Genomic DNA, 19,365 nt, shown 5'->3' on the forward strand with positions numbered 1-19,365 from the left:
AGTACAAGGAAATCTCATTAGGCGCAGTACTTTTACACAGCTGCCCCATCACAATGTCGAGCTTAAGGAATCCCAGCAGTCAAGTTTAAGGACAGAGGGGGGAGAAAAAAAAGTAGCAACCTGAAGAAACAAAGACATCCCGCTTGTCTCGATGTGCCTCGGTGGCACTGAAACACTCTCTTTAAAAAAAAAAAAAAAAAAAAAAGGAGTCGAGCTGCAAATTTCCCGCCATGAGATGAAGCAAAAGTGCTTGAACCAGCAATATTTTAGATTCCCAGGTGGAGAAATGGAAATTCTTGCATACAAGGCACATATAAACAGAAAAAAAAGTCTCCCCAAGATAACAGGAAAAGAAAAGTCTCCCTGAGATAAAAAACTAGACAGCTTCAAACAAGTCTAGTCTTTGTTCAGTTGGTTGCTGAGGGAAGAAACCTTTCTATGAGTCAACGCTGCTGCTAAAGAGATCTGGAAGTATCTTCAAGGCCAGCTTCAACTTTTTGGCATTAAAGAGAATTCACTAATGTACTATAATTTCTTTTTCAGATGTACAATGAGGAACTTTTTTAGCCTTCAATGAATCACTTCCTTTCACCTGTAGAAACTGTGGTTAGACTTCATTTAAAAAAAAAAAAAAAAAAAAACGAGTAAGCTGATGAAACTGACATAGCAATGACCATGTTTTCATAGCTGATTATTTCTGTGCACAAGGTTGAGCCTGGAGGAGGTACAGAGGCGCCGCGGTCAGCTTTAGTTTTGGTATTGAAATCCATTTGTAACAGATTTTATTTGCTGATTTTTTCTACAAATAAATAAATAAATAATTACAGCCTTTTTTTTTTTAATTTAACAAAATTATCCGAAGTTAAATGCCTCCATGTTTAATGTTGTCCTCTTTTGTAGAGTTTTTTTATGGTATCTTAACTGTTCAGTAGATATTAAGCTCAGTAAAATCTTATCAAATCATAGGTTAAAAACTTTGAAGCTGCATTCACAGAATTTTTGGGCAACTTGGGGGCAGCATACCGAGCTGAGGGCATCTGACATCATCATTTTAAGAGATTGAAAAGGTCAACGATAGCCTATATTTTCAATTTAGCCAAATTTGAAAACCTCATCATGGACTGGGGAGAATTTTAAATTTTAAAATCAATCAGTCATCAAGTATAAATGCACAGATTCCAGTTTTCTGTCCCTTATAATATGCAGTCTTTTATGTTTCGCTGTCTGTTTAAGACACTGTCTGTCAATCTGTCTGTCTCCACTCTCTGTGACCCTGAATAAGATAAAAGTGGATGAACACAAGGCTGTTTTACCATGGGTGTTAAATTATTTTCAAAAGCCTTGAATGTTTTCATCAGAAGAAAGCAAATTATAGCTCATTTTTCCACTAATACTTAACACTAACAGGCCCTCTGTTGCTATTCACGTCATCAGCTATGCACTGCACATAATTATCGTGTTATTCTTGGAGGTGATAAAGTCTGATCCAAATATAAGGTGAGCACACTGCTGAAAAACAGGTAGAGGAATGTGTCGTGGGTGAAACTACAGACTCCGGCAATGCCGACAACAGGCAGACAGATAGAGCTCCTTAATGTCAAGACTATCTGTGCTCATCGTGTCAGACTTTATTTGAATAACAAATCAGTAAATGTCACAGTCACATCAAATAAAACCTGCAGAGCGTTCCTTCATCACACTACTGCCGGCACAGCTCTTTGTTACTCTTTGTCTCAGTGCTGCCTATAAATCAGAAAACATTTGTATTACAATATCCTTGGATTTTCTAAGTGTTTGAGATTATGAATCTCTCCGTCTTACATGAATATTTCAGTAGTCATTGCTTGTAAGTTTTTAAACCCTGTTTAAATGTCTTTCCCTTTCCAATTACTCATGCACACCTGCACCACACGTTTGCAGGTCTCTGTCCTTTTTTTTTTTCTTCTTCTTACAGGTTACATAAGATCATGTTTTCCTGGGTATGGAGGCAAGTTTGTGCATCTCAATATCCAAACACAGGGTAGATACATTGTCATTTTCATCAGCGATGCCTCTGTTTCTGCACCTCCCATCTCTAACCTGATTCAGTCAACATCTGACAGCAGAGAGTGAGACGGAAAAAGAAACAGTGGAAGGAGGGAGAGAGGGAGATGTAAGGAAGTACCCCCACACAAAGCAAATACTGTTCCTGTCTTTTTCTCTGCCACTGAGAAATGTGAAAGGTGCCATGTTATGGGTAGTGGCTTCTTATTAAGGGCTGACTTTTATTTGTTGCACCACAATGTTGGATTTGGTGGGAAACTGCTAATTTATGAAGATCACAATAGCAGAAATATGGCAAAGCTACTGACTAGCAACATCAGATATGAAAAAAAAAAGATCTAATTATCTTCAACTCTTCTGACTACATTTGAAATCAATACGTTCTTAGGTAAAAAAAAAAAAAAAGACAAATATATTTTCATTAGTACATTCTGAGACCATTTATTCTTTTTTATCACCCCCAGAAATCCTATATATTTGTGTTAAAAACCATTAAACTTGCTATCTGAGCTGACAGTCTCCATCCGCAGACAGATAACACTGTATCAACAGCTCGGGCCCCGTGTGCAGCCCCGGGGATGTTTCACATGAGCCACTGACTGAGCTGCTTTCTACAGATACGAAGTGAGTAGATACGCTTTGTACGGTTTCTTCTGCATGTGACCTTGACCTTGTACACAGGCCTGCAGGGGGAGTGTGGAGAGTGACCAGATCACTTCGAGCCCTAACTTCCCTCAGCGCGCTGTGCTGCAGTGCAGTCTGTCATTTGAACATTGATTGTTCCTTTCGTGATTTACAGCAATCAAGCACTTGGAGGATTGTAGAAAAAAGGGGCTACATGGCCAATGGCTCGGCAGAGAGCGCTGATGGACTTTGAATCTTAAACTGTCCTGATTAGCTATACTATATGAAGAATTGCTGTCATTTCATTTCCAACCTGGGCAGACTGCACTGCTGTGAGAAGGATCTATGTTCAGAGAACTTCCATACATCTGATATCGATTTAACACATTTACATTGGGTAATACATCAAATGTCAGTTTTGCATGGTAAGGGACACACGGTACAACTTCCACAGTTGCAGTATTGCATTTCTGCCTTTTTAGAATTCTTCATTTTCATGGCCAGCGGTCTCCAGAAGGGTTCAGGGGGAGGGCTGAGTGATGTAGCCCCATGGAAGGGCCATCTGGTCTGAAGAGCTCTACCTGACTCCAGCCCCTACTCCGAGGCCATGGGCACCTGCTAAAGCTGGCAACGCACGCCTTGGAAGTTTGCCAGCTATGGAAAGATACCACTTTGATTTGGAAGGACCCACTCAGCATGGAGGTCCTCCGGCTGGAAGGTTACCAAATGGAGCACAGGAAGTTCAAAGGGTAGCTCTGCTGGAGCCTCATATGCATCTCTCACTCACAAACACCATGTAACTGAAAAAGGAGTGTTTTTCATTAATTTTGAGTCCTTGCACATGAATGAGGGAACTATGGCAGTGACGGCCCTTAATTTGCTACAAAGATTTTAACCAAGGAAAATAAAATGCAGTTTAAAGGGGCAGTTATGTAAATGTTTTAGTTTAAAACACTCAAAAATAAGTAAGAAGAAATATCAGTACTGAATTCTATGTATTGTGCATCAGAGATATCTAATGTAGTTAGCATGCTAACCAACTAGCCCCGGCCTGACCCATCTCTTAATATCACGTTGTACCTCAAGAAATCAAAGTGAGTCCCTGTAGCATCCAGTCTGCCCTCAGTCCATCAGGAGAGGATTAAGTGGTGAAGAAGTGGTAACTGTAGTAGGCTATAAACCTGTGTTGCCAACATCCCTGCAACATTCCTCCAATCTTTCCTCAAGCTCAGCTAATGATGCTGCTACCCTCCCTCACGTTCCTCCACCTCTCATGATGTGTCCTCTACTCCTGCCACCACTGCACCCTCCCTGTCTCTCTGACTGGGCAGACTGGGAGTGAAATCATTGTCGTCAGTCTTACAGTAACCACAGAAAAGGTGTGTGGAAAATTCCCCACATAACAACACACTGTCATGCATAGCCCGAAAGACAGGTACACAGAGAGCACCAGTACCCAGTACACCTGAATGGGACCAAAGAGTGTTTCATACAATAGGGTTGGACACCTCAGCTTTCCCGGCAATACGCTGCCCCCTATTTGTTTGGAGTATGAATTTGACATTTGGCCAATTCTTCTTTACATTAAGTGAAAAGTTCTGGAGAGGACTTTAAGGGTAAGCTGGTGATATTATATAGGTTTATTATTGTCAACAAATCCCATGAAAATAAATAAATAAATGAAAATAACAATGTCCATTACTATCCGACATTACTACCCTGTCTGTGGCACTCTATGACTTAAACTTTAAACAGATCACAAATACATAGTTCTTATTCAACACTTTCTTGTAGAATCAGTTCATTGTTGGTTTTGATCTTTTTATGGGATTTCATGAAAATAAGAAAATTGTAGCACATCAGACAAATCCTATAGGGTATATCTGTCTGTCAAGAGGGTGCTGTTCCTGCTATTAACATGTCTAACAGAGAAGGCTTTCAACAAAACTCAGACAAATAATTGTGGGTTGTACTGCAAAATGATTTCACCACTGCCTGCAAATGTTTAAAATCAAACCTGCCGATCAAAAGCACACTGATGACTGCTGTTTGCTCAAATTCAACAGATCTACATTAGATCTACATTAGAGGCAGTGTCCTGAATTCACTGAACTGTTCCTCTCATCTTCCTCCTACTATCACACACCTCCACACTGCACCACTCAGGCAAGTAGTGAGTCAAAGATGTGAAGTGCCTACCACACAATGATAATCAACATGGAGTATCACCTTATCTCACACGGTTGAACTGGAGCTTTCTTTCGACTCTCTGTGCATTACCTCAAAAGCAGAAAGGAGTATCAGAGGTATGACACACGGAGATAGTGCTCAATTAGGTGTGACGACCACACTTTATTTATTTATTTTTTTTGGTTACCTGGAGTAGCCTGATTTCTTTTCACTACATCCCAGCCCAGAGAAGGATTCCTGGTATGATAGAGTCCCACTTTATAAGGTCCTCGCTGCCCCCTGGACTGACTCACTGCAGAGTTGATGCATTAATTAGATCCCTGTATTCCTGATGTCCAGGAGGAAGAGCCAAAATACTAATGAGCTAACGCCTGAAGTAGTCAGACACACTTATCCAATCTACTATTCCGCCATCTGCAACCTGCTACTTTATATTATAATAACAACCAAAATAACTATTGCTCTGTTGTGGTTATCACTTCTAATAGATGAAGAATAAAAGAATATTAGAAGGATTGTAATTACCATAACCTGGATCTAAATGCAGCTTTAAATATTGTAATTTCTCAAATAGTGGCTGGGGCTTTTATTTACCTGGAACTGGACATTTTGCTAGGTGTACCTAAACTGGTAACTGTAGCGTATATATGTCATTATCATTACCATTATCATTACCATTACGTAACTTGATAAATTCAACATAAAGAGCAGTGATTTGATGTCATAGTCACCACCCTCTTACCGAGTTTACAGAAACACTGCTCTCATTCCCTGACTAACTGAAGTCTGTTCTACTTTGCTGTTTTTTTTCCTCTGATGATAAGTTGATGTTGATAATACTCAACACTTCCTTGTGTCACATTAAAAGCCTTCAAGAGGCTCAAAGGGCGTATAATTACTTCCTCTCCTTTCAGGATTTGAATGTGAAACATCATCGCAGTTTATTCATGGTAACTTAACAATGATCAAAAGAATGATAAAGTAGAAGCAAGTGTAGTTAATTAATTATTAAATGAAAGCAGTAATTCAGTTAAAAGGAGAAATTTATCAAGTATCAAAGTGGTGAGTTTGACAGAGGCCTGCTGCTGGACCGTTAAGAGAAGAAATGTACATTATGCTGTTTAACTGTGAACGCTTTTAGTACAGGTAACACCACCCCCCCCCACACTTTTTTTTTTAGCTGGTCTATATTTGAGTGTACCAGCCACACCCCCAGCATTGCAAATGTGTTGCATTCCCTCTGCATGTTTCTGAGCTTCTAATAGGATGGATATTTGCTAAATATGATCCAGAGCTGGTTCTGTGGCTGCACAGTCAACAGCCTTACTTTGCTGCGGTCTAATGGGCTGTGATGGCTGGATGCTGGCTTTGAGAGCTATGACACGAGGAGCTGGGCCGATCAAAGCATCATCCAGGGGACACATGGTAATTCACATTGTAATGACGGGGTTGAGGTAAATGTGTTTAGACATTAGCAGATGTGGCAGGTACTGTATCTCCAGATGTCTTCATCTGTCCCCGATGTGTCTTTTCAAGGATGACTCCATACACAGATGGGGCCTGCCAAAAATCAGGAAGTGACTTCTTTTTCTGTATTACTGGTTCATAAAACACATGGACACCTCTTGCAGGGCATCGCTAATGGCAGAAAAAAAGTTGAAGTAGTGCCAAAAGCCAACCAGAATGTGGGACAGCTTGATTTTCCCATAGTTTTTGTACTGAACAATATATAATGTATGAATTCACACCTGTCGATGACATGTGTCTCATTTGTAAAACGGTTCCCTCTCAGGGAATACTGTAGCAGCAGTTTATTTTTGACTCCACTCATTTCTACTTCATAAATCCTCATTTTTGTCTTTGCTCTGTTACTCTGTCTCTTAACAGTGCTCGTCAGTTATCTTCAAGCAATAAAAGTAAGTCTAAGTAAGCAGTAACAGGGCAGATCATGAAGCACTGTTCTTTGAACTGAATTAAAGTTAACAGAGACGGCAAAATGTTTTTTTTTTCCAAAGATTTAATACTTACCTATGTTTTCTTTGGTGTTCAAAATGCTATTTTACCATCATACCAAGAATTGTTTATAATTTTTCTGGCTGTGAGCAGTGCCTTGCAATGCATGATGGGAATATGTAATCCAACAGCACACTTAAAAATCCATTTTTTTCTGTATGCCTTTTCTTGCAGTGTGACTTTATTTTGCCACACATTTAGTATGCATGCTGTCTGCTTTGAGTATACCTCCATTTTGTCACTTATTCAGTGTGCACACACACTTAATGCTCCAAATCTACTTAGAACTGGTATGTGGTTTATAACTGGGACACCACAGTTGTATCCTAAATCCTTACTGCATGGTATTTCTTTGCAGTATATTATATATTAACCATCACTGTTTGGCACCGTAGCAGTTAGTACATAAATATAAACATGCTTTACCATTCTTTGCTAAAAGAAAATGATACATCAGTTTTGAGATGGTATTAAATACACTTCATATTTAAAATCATTTTCCTAAACTTTAACACTCATTCCTCTTTTCATTTTTTGGTGGCCTTTGACCTCCACCCACAAGTTATTTAATTTATGATTCCAGCTGTGCCAACATCATTAGCTTGCAGAACTCATGGTACTTCCACCACAATGGTAAACCAAATAACACAACACACTACAGCTGTCAGGGGATTCTCTCTCCCAGCAGTCAGGAGAATTGTGACATTCAGCTGTACCGAATCTCTGCAATCTTCAGGGAATATCTTGTTACAGCTGTACGACTGATCAACCTCTCTACAAAGACTCTCTGTCTCTGTGTTATCGACAAACATCATAATTACAGGATCAGCTTTAAGTGTCTATTTTGGATTGTGCTGTGTACTCTGACTTTTGCATTGCTAATTGAAATTCATTGTGTTGATTTGCAGCGCTAATGTGGCATTATGCGCTTCCACTAAACAGAGGTGTTAACTCAGCTATCAGTCACACAGTGGAATAAGCATTTTAAATGCCATGTGTTTGATGAATTTACGGTCATGTTTCATGGCTCTTAATTGGAAGTAACCACAAAGACTTATTAGCAGACAATTATTTAACTATAACTTTTCTAATGATGTTAATAGATCTCAAATGATGAATATTCAGAACATGAGGATTTAATAATTACTTTTAAAAAAGATGATTTTGATTTATTCTTCAATGTTTGGCTGATTACATGTTGTAATTCACTCAGAGGTACTGCAGCTAGTGCTCCAGTATACACACACACACACACACATATATGGACACACACATAAAAACTTGTGCACCTTACACTGGCCCCTAAGAACCTTGGCAGCTTAAAAAGAAAAGAAACATTGTGTGAACTTCACCACCCAGCAAAATAAGAGAAAAATGAGAAAGAATGAATTTCAGTATGTTCTAAAAAGCGGTTTGTCTTGCTTTTTCTTTTTTTAAGCAGCAGCATCTATACAATGTAGCATAAAAACACATTGATCATAATGAAAAGCAACGTGATACAGACTCATTAAAAGATTTGTGAATTGCTATGTTTGGTCATCTGTGTGTGCAAAGCCAGGAAGTGTGTGGGTTGTTGTAAAGGCAGAAAAAAAGGAAAAGGAGCTTAGTTGTTTTTTTTTTTTAACTTTTGAACATAAAGTGTTCGGTATGTACCATGTCAATTTCAAGAGCATGAGTGGGCAACACAAGGTCTCTTTTTAAGTCTTATTTTGTTACACCTGCAGACAGAGTAGGAAAAAACAGCCGCTTATCAAAAACAACAACCAGCGTGTGCTGAACAGTAGAGATTCACCCATCGCCCGTTCTTCTCTGTGTTATTCAAGGTCTTTCTCAGCTATTTCCACCACTCTGTGTAGACTTGGTCAATTAACTTGACCAGCCATCTCATCTGCTTCTCTCAGTCAACGTGCTCGGCTCTTGAAAAACACCTTTTTCATCTTCCCTTTGAGACACATTCCTGCGGTTTACAGATTGCCAGGGATTCAATTTGTGCCACAGAAATGTCCCGTGCAATTCTGAACCTGATCAGTGGGTGAGATGGGCCTCTCTCTGTCTCCAGAAAGAAGACCTCTGACTAGCTTGCAATAGCTGTGAGAATCATCCTTGTCAATCTGAATTGCTATGAGGGCGAAGATGTTTCAAAGGAAGCAGATAATATATAAACACCATGACCAGCAATTGAATTCTGTGCCTCAGTCTGAAAATCTGCAGTCAGAGGCTATCAGCTATATCCCCATGAACGCCGTCCCGCAACTCTGACTTTTTCAGATATTCCAAAGTAATTTTACTTACTTAATACACTCTGTGTCGTGTATAAATTACATTTGCTCCACTAACTGTCACAGATGTCCAGACAAAATCTGATCTGAGCGTATGCTCCACCTTGCAGCTCAGCCTCTAAGCTGTGTGCTTCACTACTCTCATAATGGTGTGCAGCACTCCTCGCTCCCACACACCAATCACCTCGATTGCCATCATTCACATCAAAGTGTCAATCCCATCACTGGGCAGCTGGGCAGCTGCAGTAATGCCACCAGCCACAGCAGAAAATACAGTGCACTTACACAGATATACATACACAATTGCATTTAGCAAGGCTAAAGCTCATATTTTGGTTCTGATAGCTGGTTCCATTTTGAATCCAAAAATGGCAGCCTCAGATTTGTTTATCTCCCAAGTTGACACGTCTTTTATCAAATGTTTTCTTTCTCCCACTTCCTACTAGCAAAAGTAATGTGCAAAACTTTCACAAAAACAGGCCTCTCATATTATATAACCCTAAAAAATACTTTTGTCAGTTGAAATGAGAGGCTTTGCTAGCAACTCATTATATCTTTAGTTCCATAATCTTGGAAGTAACTTGTTCCCAGGCCAAATTAAACTTGGATTTTGTCTTGTTAATGACTTTTGCAAATAGGCCTAGAGGTCAGTGGCTGACTGGTAAAAAAAAAAAATAAATAATAACTAACTTGAGCTTGAGATTGATAGCTCTGATATCTGATGTTTGTGCATTAAATATGGAGCTGGAGCCAGGAGGTGATTAGCTTAGCATAGTATAAAAACTGGGATCGCTGGGAAACAGCTAACCTAGCTCTTGCATATACCATATCACCAGCGTTCGCTAGGTCTCATGACAAGTACCAATATTTGATATCTGCCCATTCACAAACTCATCTCCGTCCGGCTTCCACCATGGTATATTCTGCCTGCATGACGTTGGTGTGACATTAAGGTGGTGTTTTATAAACACAGAAAATTAGTGATTCATCTATCTAGATGAAACCCAGATTACGTTAAAGACAGCTGTCATCTCATTAGATGTCCACTGAAAGGTCCGAAAAAACAAGGTGAAAATTTGAAAATGATTGAACAATATCAACCCCAAGCATAATATCAAAACATAAAAAAAAAGTGGACAAGCAAAGGCCAAGGTAACACTACCACAACGTTTGATGTGCTCGTTGAACATAGCTTAAAGTGTGTTTCCTTCAAATCAAATAAAGCACTTGTCGGATGCTCAAACAGCGTCTGAAACCCCATCCCTCTACACCTTTCAGATGTCAGAACTGGAAGGGAGGACACTGTCTGACACTTTCTGTATATTTTCAAACCCAACAATCTGAAAGGCATGCCCACTTAACAAACCCATTGGCCAGGTGTAGAAACGAAACTTGTTTATTAGTTTGAACATCTCTCTCAAGCTCTCTTTTTTCAGTCTTCACACCACTACCTTCATTCCTTTTCGTGCGCATGCAGCACTATGATTGCACTTTGCCTTTAACATATTCGGACAGCATTTCATATGAACTAGCTTGTTTTAAGCATACTAAACCCTTAAGCCAAAGCAATACTGCCACTGTAACCCTCTATAACCATGTATAGAGGCTTTTGCTCAGCAGTTGCGGGGGCTTTATGTTTTTGAACTTCAAGAACACCAAGAGAACCCCCAACACTGTGTCATATCATTTTAGAAGGAGCCTCCCATTTAAACTGTTATACATCAGCAGTTTAAGTATATCAACTACATGGTTCAGAAAAAGGACCTCCAGCATTTGGAGTAAGTAACTCATGACAAGTAAAGTGCTCAAATGATAAGGTGCACCTGTTATTTCAATTTGTCAGATGCATATTTAATCAACATTTTTTCTTCATCATCCCATTTTCAGGATGAAGCAATAATTATGTGGTCAGTAAAAACTGTATTTCAGCCTCCTCTGCAAACAAAATATGATTACAGATCACAGCTGAGTCTTTGAGTGTAAGTATCATTTAAGATTTCCGTTATATACAAATTGTCAAAGTTAAATAGATTCAAATAAATATATTTGATATCGGACTTTCATTTGATAAAACTCGACCATTCTGCTAACCCAGCTTAAGCAGAATAACTAGTGCCATGAGTGAGTTAAACAAAAATATATACACTACTACTACACAAATGTATGTACAATTTGCAGATAATTACAGTATATATCTTAAGAAAGGGAACAAAGAACAAGTGTCTATAAACCAGCAGCCTCCTGTGTGAGGGCTGATAATAAGCTGTGTGTAAATGAATTTCTGTTGGTTACAAGACAAATTCTCCCCACTTACTGTAAATTGAAGGAGCCAAAAATCGAGTGGGCTGTTAAAACACAAGTGGACATAATGTCATTGCATGATTGAAAAAGAGCTGAAGAGAGAGGGAGAAACAGAAAGGTGGGAGCAATACAAATGAAATTCTCAGGAGCACCTAAGGGTACTTACTGAAATAAAGTGTGTGTTCCCCAGGCCTCACAGACTTGGCTGAGCGAGCCCCAACATATTACCCACAAAGTGTAGATTTTTTTTTCAAGAGCCTGCCCACAGGAAGAGTCTGACTACTTTATAGGCTACAGAGTTATACAGCATATAACTTCAGACGAAAGGAAATAATGACTTATTTGGGAGTGTTTCACGTAAGATTGTTGTTTAAGACAGAGAGAGAAAGAGAGAGAGAGAGAGGGACTGCGATCCTAGTTTGTTTATGGGCATATGCAGCCTGATGGCAAGTAAACGCTGCTCGGTGGAGCGTGACAGCGTCTGCCTGCCTGATCACTCCCAGGCACGTACCCGAAGGATCGCTTAGCCCACACAGTGGCTTCGGTTATGTTTGTTGTTTCAATGTGTTTTTTTTTTTTATGTTTTTTTTTTTTATTCTCTCTTCTCAGCAGGATGTACTAAGTAACAGGTCTGAAAGCTCACAGATTACACTGCGCTGGCATTGCAATTGGATGTTCACAACCTGATCTGGGGACTCCAGTTGTAATTTGCAACGTAGCGCGGGGTGACTGTGGCCAAGACACAAGGTGCATGTGGGCTTGCTACAGTGTTAGACATGAACAAATAAACATGAGCAGAGGAAGCTGTTCAGATGTGAAGATGAAGACATTTTTGAAGGTGAACTCCATCAGTCAGCTGAGAGGAGAGTCAACCCACATGGCCCCACCTATGGCTCAGGCTTTTTTCTCCATTAATTCTGCTTAAAAATGTGTTTGGTCTAAGAAAGACAGAGACTACATCCTTGCTAGTGGCTCCACAAGGCTATACTTAGGTACAACAGTGCTTTGAGCAATGAGGGAAGAGTTAGACAGCTCTCTTTACATGCACATGCAGTTCACAATCACTCAAACAGTTCAGTGATTATTCTGCCTTATTCTACCTCAGGCCACAAACTTATCAATCACCACCCACATAAATGCAAACACTGACATGCTAACATGTCGAATAACATTGCTAACTAGGGGGGGTTAAGCAAGTGTTGCTTATGTTTAGTTTAATGTATATTGTTTACCATGTTTACCATCATAGTTTAGCATGTTGGTTATTAGCACAGTTGAGGAAAACGTCTTTTGCAGTTTTGCAGGAATTTGAACATAAGGTACACGAAACTGAATTTTTGTCCTGATGGTGTCACTGCATGAAAACTTATGGGATCACATAAGCCAAAAACCAAAAATGTCAACCTTATGGTGGTGGTTAAGGAAAGGTCCTTGGGAACCATGACTGTCTACACTAAACTTTGTGCCAATTCGTTGTGTAGATGTTTAGATATTTCACAGGATAAGTGCATGCTAACAATCGGATAATTCGGTAAAGCTGTACCAACCTGTAGACCAACCACTTTTCCCCGCTGTCAGTTTAGTATCTGTCTGTTCTAAATTACATGCTTGATTCCTGCCATCTTGGATGAGCAGGTTGTAAATGTCTTCAGTTTATGCTCGTACCACAGCTCCATGTGGCGTTGACGGCACTCAAATGTCTGCAAATTAGCAAATTATGATGGCTTGATGGTGTAGAGAGAATATCAGCGCACAGCAGAGATGTGACTTTGGTGAAACAAATCTTGAGGTTGGTGGTAAATTGGGTGTTGCCATGGCTATGAGAAGAGATGCGCAACCATAAATAGATTCCCTCAACACCTAAAGAGGTAATGCGAGACTGTCAACTGAGACAGCATATGTGAGCGAGTTTCTCGCAACGCTTCAAAGAGTGTCATGTGATCGACTCCTCGTTAATTGGTGACAAAATCTTTTGATATATTAGTTGTGTGTCTGAGCGAGAAAACTACTGTTGTCTCTGTAGAATTTCATTTTATAATTTACCTGCTTCTGTTTGCTTTTCTTGGACATGTTCCAGCAGGACACGTCCTACGTCTCTGTAAGCTCAAGAGTAAACTTCTTACAGTGATAGACAATATGTCAGCATGAATCTATCTGACTGACAGACCAAAGTACTTAATGCCTGACATTTCATAATGTAAATAATGGCGTCCCAGTGCATGTTGTACATCCATCTGAGCAATATGCCACAGATCCCATGGTGAGACTGCTTTTTGCCTGTAACCTTTTTCTCAGAATCTCAGTGCTGCTCCGCCAGTATGAAGAAACCAGCAATTATCTGTTTGATCAGTTATATTTCTCCCTCTGCTTCCATGATTGTAGAAGGAAGTTGGTTGCTAACTTCTAGAATTCTGACACGGTGACGGTCATGCTCACAATGCTCAGAGTCGACAATTAACCTAGCTTGCATGTGGGAAGAAGCAGGAGTACCCAAAGGAATTCCAGGCAGGCATGGGGGCGACATGCTAACTATACACAGAAAGACCAGGTTCAGACTCATAACCTTCTTGCTGTGAGACGACAGTGCTAACCACTGCACCACCATGCAGCCTTGCAGCTGTATGCCAAGAGTTTTTTATGGCTGATTTAAGTTTAAAACACAAAGAACAGAATAATGTCATCTACATGTAACTGCATTTTCACTCAACATATAAACCCAATAACGTCACAGCCAAACACACCAATGTTAGCAGCAGTCTGTCACATGTGACTGAGCCTGCAGTTTTGGAAGAGAAAGTCTTTGTAAATATAAGTAAATGTCGTCACTCTAAAACACATTTTTAACGTGATTAAACATTCCGTTACTTAAAAAAAAACAAAAAAATTGCATGAGACAATGACTTGATTTGTCTCAAATGCAGAAGGACACATTCTTTAGATCTTTCCTTTCCATCGCTACAGTGCTGTCCTCCTACACAGCTCAATGCCAGTTCACTGAGAGCTGTCAAATGTCTTTCAAGCGACTGTAGAAAAATCAGTAACTGAAGCAGACAGCCACAAAGGAAGAGTTGAGAGAAAGTGGATACACCAAAAAAACAGATCCTAACCAAATTACAAAGTAAATCTTGGAATGAATTAAAAATGTTTGATCAAACACTGTAGCCACGGGTCACGTTTTCTTCGAGGGTGAGTCAGTTATAGAGAAGGTTAAGCTTTGGGTCATTGCTTCAAGTGGTACAAAACTCGGGTCACGATCAGATCATGGACTTCTACTGAAAACTCTGCCCCAAGTGAAGCTTGAACTCAGAACCATCAAAGCTGGAGGCAACACAACACACTTGTTTTTTACAGTACTGCTCATGTTTCAGTCCAAATTAATAAGCAAGCACAAACAAAACGCATGACGTGCTGGGTTCAACCAGAGGTATCCTATGTCTCCAGGTCTACAGTCTGTATCCCTGTCTTATTAGAATGACATGTAGCTATCATTTACTAAAACCAGTACAGTCCATTCAGCTGCTGCATGTGTGTATTTTTACTCATAATATGTGTGTTTTTTTTCTGTATTTGCTGCACAAGGCTTAGATGACTCCTGTGGCCAATGTTTCATGAGTCATAATTAGAACCTCCAATCCAATCTGACATACAGGCTTCCAGTAACGTGGGATGCTTTAAAAGACAAGCTTTGTAAATGCCTTAAAGGTTAAATATTGAGAGCAGCTGAGCCCTTATCTGTATCCTTTTCACTTCAGCTCCGTACCGTGTTGTTAACTCATCTGTTTATTTATACAGCAGCTAGGATTGTAAAGACCGAGAACGTCTGTTCCCGCTTATAGCAGCAAACCCTACATATTTAATGCAGGATCCTCGAGTAAGTTGTTTGCGTCAACTGAAAAAATAGGGGCAAACCGTTTCATAGCTACACAAGGAGCATCTATTCACATCACAAAATCAAACAGGGTTTCTAAATAGTAATGACTGTTTAGTTTTAAGGGTAAACACAAACTGGCAGAAGCAGAGAAGCAAAAAGTAACAATGAAAAATCCTCATAAGTGTTTCTGACATTTTCAGTTTTCTTTTTTTTTTCTTTGCCTCCACTGTAAGGTCATTTTTTGTCATGAGCTACAGCTAAGTTTGTCAAGCCCACAGAAACACCTGAGGCACAGGATGGAATTTCAGTCAGAAGCGAAGTGCAGGGCATGGGAGCCGGTGATACATGTTTGACTGTAATTGGTTTAGTTACAGACAGGGCTAAGTGGTGTGGGTGTAACACTGAGCGGTGCAGTTGTGGAGCAGTCAGGACATCGACTCATAGAGGCCCAGTTTGAGGACAAACGCTCATTTTTTTTTTTTCTTGAGGGGAAACAAAGTGAGCGTTTGTGTTTTATTGCCTTCGATCCTCACCCATGCTAATTATATTTTGACTCTGAAGAAGGAGAACAGGCGGTGGTGCTGAGATATCAGTCCTTACTGCAAATGAATACATTTGATCTGTGCTCCACAGCTTTTTTTTTTTTTTTTTTTGGGGGGTTAAGCTTGCCAAAGACTTTCTTCTCCCAATGTTAATTAAAGTTTAAAGCAATAATCTATAGTCTTAGATTATCACTTGGGATACATAAAGTATGTTTGACTAGGTTCTGTTTCAAGCTCATATTCAACTCAAAACAAACTGTTTTTTTTCCTCTTTTTCTCCTTCTACATCCATCATTTGTTGTCTGTGATGAGAGAACAAAAACACAGCACAAAAGCCAGCTGGTAAAACAAGCAATAAAATGTTGCACCGTGGATGACAGGTAAATACACAACACATTAATGCTCCAAGGAGACAGGGGCCCCTCAGGGACTCCAGCAGAGATTTCTGCAAAATTAAAAAGGCCGTTTTCGTATAATTGGACACTCTGGCCTACGCGGAAATCACTGACTGGACTCTCACTCTAACTTTATTCCATTTTCACCCATGTTGTATTTTCATTTACGCTGAAGTGGAGGACATTTCTTTAAAATTCCAGCAGTTATTACCGTTGAAAGGACAATCAAACGGACCACAGCAGCCAGTAAGAGCTGAAGGCAAGTGAAGGACACATTTGACATAACCATCCACAGGACAATGGCATCCAGCAATGATGTGAAAACACAAGTTCCCACACAATTAGGAAATGTCCACTTTTTGTGCCATGGAAACAAATTAAAAGAGATGTTTAGGTTTTAGGTATTTAGGGTTCTGTTCTGACACCAACACCAGCCAGCTGAAACAAGATGATAGAAAAACAGAAAAATAATCTGCAGCTGTTTTGATATTTGATCACTCGTTTCAGTCAATTTTCAAGCACAATCCTCAGAATTCTATCGTTCTAGATGAAAGATTTTCTCCCCTTTACATCACTGTAAACTAAATAGTTTTGGATTTTAGACTGTTGGGTAAACAAAAAAGCTCTGTTATGATCTGACCTTGAACATGCTCTTTCTACAAAACAGGTTTCTCATTTATCCCCCCCCAAAAAAAGATCTTAAACATTTAAAACATTGAATCTGACATTTGATGTTGGGTATTTGTAGATGATAGTTTCTGTTGTTACATGGGGGTGCCAAAAAGTATTGAGACTTGAGACTCAGTCCAGGTGGAGCTGCTGCTGGTCTGATTTGGACATGTGCTCTTCCCTCATGTTGAAATCAATTACAGAACCAGTAATTAAACAACTCCATGCCTGCTCCAGAGGCTGAAGCACCTGTAAATGGCCCCCTTCCCTCAAGAGGACTCCTGCCACACTGACAAAACCCTGCTCTTCTCATTCCTGCCACTACATGAAAGGATCTAAGGCCAACAAGTAAAGAGGCTAAGAAAAGAGGCCACTTTTCAGCTCCAAAGTTTGCAGGTGCTTTAGGCCCGTGGCTCAGGAAACCTGGCTTCAGAAAAGGAAGGAGGAGGAATGAAATTGCTTAACCTCTCCCACAACCTACAGCGCTCCTTGAAAATCCTGCCCTCTGGTCACAAATACTCCGTGCTCAACATGAACAGCTTTCTCTTCAGCTGCTCAGACCGAGGAAGCTCCGGTGATAAAGCCCTGTCCTCTCTCCTCTCCCTCTCCACTCTGTACTGGAGATCACTCCGTCCCCCTACAGCTTAACAAATAAGAGCACTCACCGACCCAAAAGGGCTTGAATTCATAGGACTAATTTTACTTTGAGATCTCAGTGTTATCCCTTGGAACAGTCTCGGTTTAAGCTGTAGAATAAGACCACTGACTTGTGTCTGTCTTCAATACTGAAGCCCCAGTGCTCAGTCTTAGCTGTGGAAAACACAGATGGAACTGACATGAATTAACCATTTAATTAAAGAAGTGGGAAATTGTGCCTCTCTTTTTGGACTCTTTCTCTCTCTCACACACACACACACACACGCACACACACACACACCTTAATCGGTGCATCAGACAGAGATTTGGTTCTCCTGAGGGCGGTGTGTGTACCTGACGGCCAACATAAGCGCACATCTCCCTCTGTGTATTCGCGCGTATGGCCAGTGATGCTTAAAGTGGACATAATAAATCACTTACGCTGCTGTTCTGTCCGGACCAGTGCACCATAGCCTGATTGTGAGATGAATCCCCAGTCAAGGCGAACGTCGAACTATTAAGTTTTAGCTCATCCTGCCTCGGACCACCGGCTCTCCGCTCATCTCCGCTCCAGCGCAATTCAGAGCGCGTCACTCTGCGTCCAGCCGCCGAGCTGCTGTCCTCTCCCGGGTCCAGACTCTGGGCTGAACCGGGGGCTCTGACTTTATCATCAGCACTGTTCCTTTTGGTGCGCTTTTTGTATCGGGTGGCAGAGGTGAAACCGGCACCGTCGCTGGTCTTCTGCTGACCACTCATTTTGACATATGAAACTTTAATCTTTTCAAACTCACTCTCACCACCGTCGTCTTCTGCGCGCCGGTTGCCTGTATTCCGTTTCAGCTTTGGCTCCGCGTATTCCGCCCGGTCTGGAGCGCATTCAGCGGAGCCAGCTGCACAACGGAGCCGCCGACTTTCGGCACTTGCAGCCCCGGCTCTCCCTGCCCCGGCTCTCCCTGCCCCGTCTCCATGTCCAAAAACTTCTCCCTTCAACCCTGCAGAGGATTCACTTGTGTCAAATTTCAGCAATAATTCCTGTGCACGCCACTTATTTCCAGGCTGGCATGACCTGCAAGTTATCTCAGCTTTGGCGACATGAAAAAAACACAACATCATCAAAAGCAAAAACCAAAGCGCACTGTGCCACTTTGGGCGAAAAATGACCCCCGTCTCCATCGCTGGCAGCAGAGAAGGATGCTGTGGATGCAGTAAGTCCTTTAATTTTTTTTACCCACTCCTCTCTTTGCCTTTCCGGGGTGTTAATTGTCGCTCGGCTGTGGAAGAGGAACCGCAGCGCAAGTTGTGGCGTTGCCCAAATGCAGTGTTGTAAAAAGTGCGGCTGAGCCTAAGTGGTCCAAGTTGAAGGATTTGATCAAATGAAGCCCCGCACGCATGGGGGAGGAGCTGAGGATCCAGACTGAGGGATGGAGGATAATGTTGCGACTGTCTTTCTCCATATTTGTTATTTTCCACCATATGGTCGGCTATAATTAAAGCAGTCAGTAATACAGTCGTTTTATTCTGCTGCTCTTTTATTTCTCCTCACAGACACATTCTCTGAGAAGCTATTCCTGGTAGTTTTTCCCTCCTGTTGCAGATTTTATCACCAGCCCTCCTCCAGGGAGAGCAAAACCGCTTAATTTAGCAAGTAGAACTGAATTATTTTACTTATGATGAACCTGTTTGGATTCAGTCCTTTTGGGCCTCAACAGGGGCTTCCCGTAATTGGAACATATTAATATGTTTCCAATTAGCTGAGGTGTCAGGGATGGCAGATTCTATGACTTATTAAACAGCAATAAAAA

The 19,365-nt window shown here is 40.8% G+C and overlaps 1 protein-coding gene across 5 annotated transcripts in view; it reads right to left on the reverse strand.

Annotated features, from left to right (window-relative positions):
* LOC121180846 (VPS10 domain-containing receptor SorCS1) overlaps window positions 1-18,833 on the reverse strand; it is a 128,463-nt gene extending 109,630 nt beyond the window's left edge. For all 5 annotated transcript variants that reach the window (XR_005893972.1, XM_041036512.1, XM_041036511.1 and 2 more), the window contains exon 1: window positions 18,005-18,833. Coding sequence is in view for 4 of the 5 variants with exons in the window: in XM_041036512.1 (XP_040892446.1) it covers window positions 18,005-18,736 (732 nt within the window). In the remaining variant the exon portion in view is untranslated. The remainder of the gene's footprint in view (window positions 1-18,004) is intronic.
* Window positions 18,834-19,365: the final 532 nt, after the last annotated feature.

The sequence above is a fragment of the Toxotes jaculatrix genome, chromosome 4 (assembly GCF_017976425.1).
Source record: "Toxotes jaculatrix isolate fToxJac2 chromosome 4, fToxJac2.pri, whole genome shotgun sequence".
Lineage (NCBI taxonomy): Eukaryota > Metazoa > Chordata > Actinopteri > Toxotidae > Toxotes > Toxotes jaculatrix.